General features: G+C 40.6%; 1 protein-coding gene across 1 annotated transcript in view; it reads right to left on the bottom strand.

Moving 5' to 3' along the window:
- The window catches only part of dcc (DCC netrin 1 receptor), a gene marked incomplete in the record, with an annotated part of 396,097 nt that overhangs the window by 112,900 nt on the left and 281,986 nt on the right, over positions 1 to 1,211 (bottom strand). Inside the window, 1 exon segment of the mRNA XM_032540171.1 lies at positions 493 to 600. Coding sequence (XP_032396062.1) covers positions 493 to 600 — 108 coding nt within the window.

Raw genomic sequence — 1,211 nt, 5'->3', positions numbered from 1 at the left:
TGTGTGTGTGTGTGTGTGTGTGTGTGTGTGTGTGCGTGTGCGTGTGCGTGTGTGTGTTTGGTAGTGTGTTGTGCTGTTATCCCTGCAGGGAGCATTTGATTCGTCCTCCAGGACACTGCAGGAGCAGCAGAGCTCGTTAAAACAGACGGGTTTACAGCCGGGTTGATTGCCCAGAGGAGAGAGAGAGAACAATGGAAGACAGTGTGTGTGTGTGTGTGTGTGTGTGTGTGTGTGCATACACAGGCCAACCACTGAATTCTTCTGGCAGTGTTTTGATATTGTTAGGAGAAAAATATTGCTTTACTTTCAGGCATTTTACAGATCAACTTATTATTTGTATTATTCAGTAGATTATCAGCTGATTAATTAAAAATCCAAACACACCCGTTTCCCCTGATGAGTAACGTGTGTGAACTGTAACTGAACTTTGAGTGAGTACTTTGGATGAAGTGGTACACCTGTCGTGGTTGGTGGGTTAGTGCGAACCCTCACCTGTGATTCGTCCGTTAGCCTCCATCGGCGGCTGCCAGCTGATTAAAATGGCGCGGGGTCGTCCCTCGCGACTGATCACGGTCAAATCTTTGGGGGCGGAGCTAGGAGCTGTCAACGCGGATGGACAGGGAAAAAGAGGAGAATTAAGTGTTGGCAGTTAAATAGACCTATTTAGCAGTGTATGCTTATGGGATATGACCAAGAAATGCTGCAGTAAAACTTGTAAATCATTGTTGTATAAGAATATTGTGGAGTTTGCTGACAACTGTTTGATTCAAATTAAATAACTTTTTTTTCTACCTATGTAGAAAAAAATAGGATATTGATTTGATTTTATTGAGTTTACGAGGTACACCTGAATGCACCATGAAGTCCATGTTGGCTCAATGGTACACGGTGGAAAGAAATATAATTCTCCTATGACAAAACTAAGTAACTGGCCACAGAAACCAGGCAGCCATCAAAACCTGCTCATACGTTTTTTCTTATGACCGAGCCCGAGGATTTTTAAGGCCGATACTGATAAGAATATTTGGTTGTTAAAAAATCCGATATGCCGATTTATCGGCCAATATATAGTTTTTAAAAAATCCAGAAACATGTTACAAAACATCCCTAATGTCCCTTACACTAGTTATTTGTAGTTTTTTAATAAATTGTCACTAAAATAATATGATAATAATTTGTTTTTTGTTTTTATTTGTCACAACAGAACCGAG

This window comes from Etheostoma spectabile, chromosome 16 (genome assembly GCF_008692095.1).
Source record: "Etheostoma spectabile isolate EspeVRDwgs_2016 chromosome 16, UIUC_Espe_1.0, whole genome shotgun sequence".
NCBI lineage: Eukaryota > Metazoa > Chordata > Actinopteri > Perciformes > Percidae > Etheostoma > Etheostoma spectabile.
The sequence above is the reverse complement of the archived record's forward strand: the minus strand, read 5'-3'. Positions and strand labels throughout refer to the sequence as shown.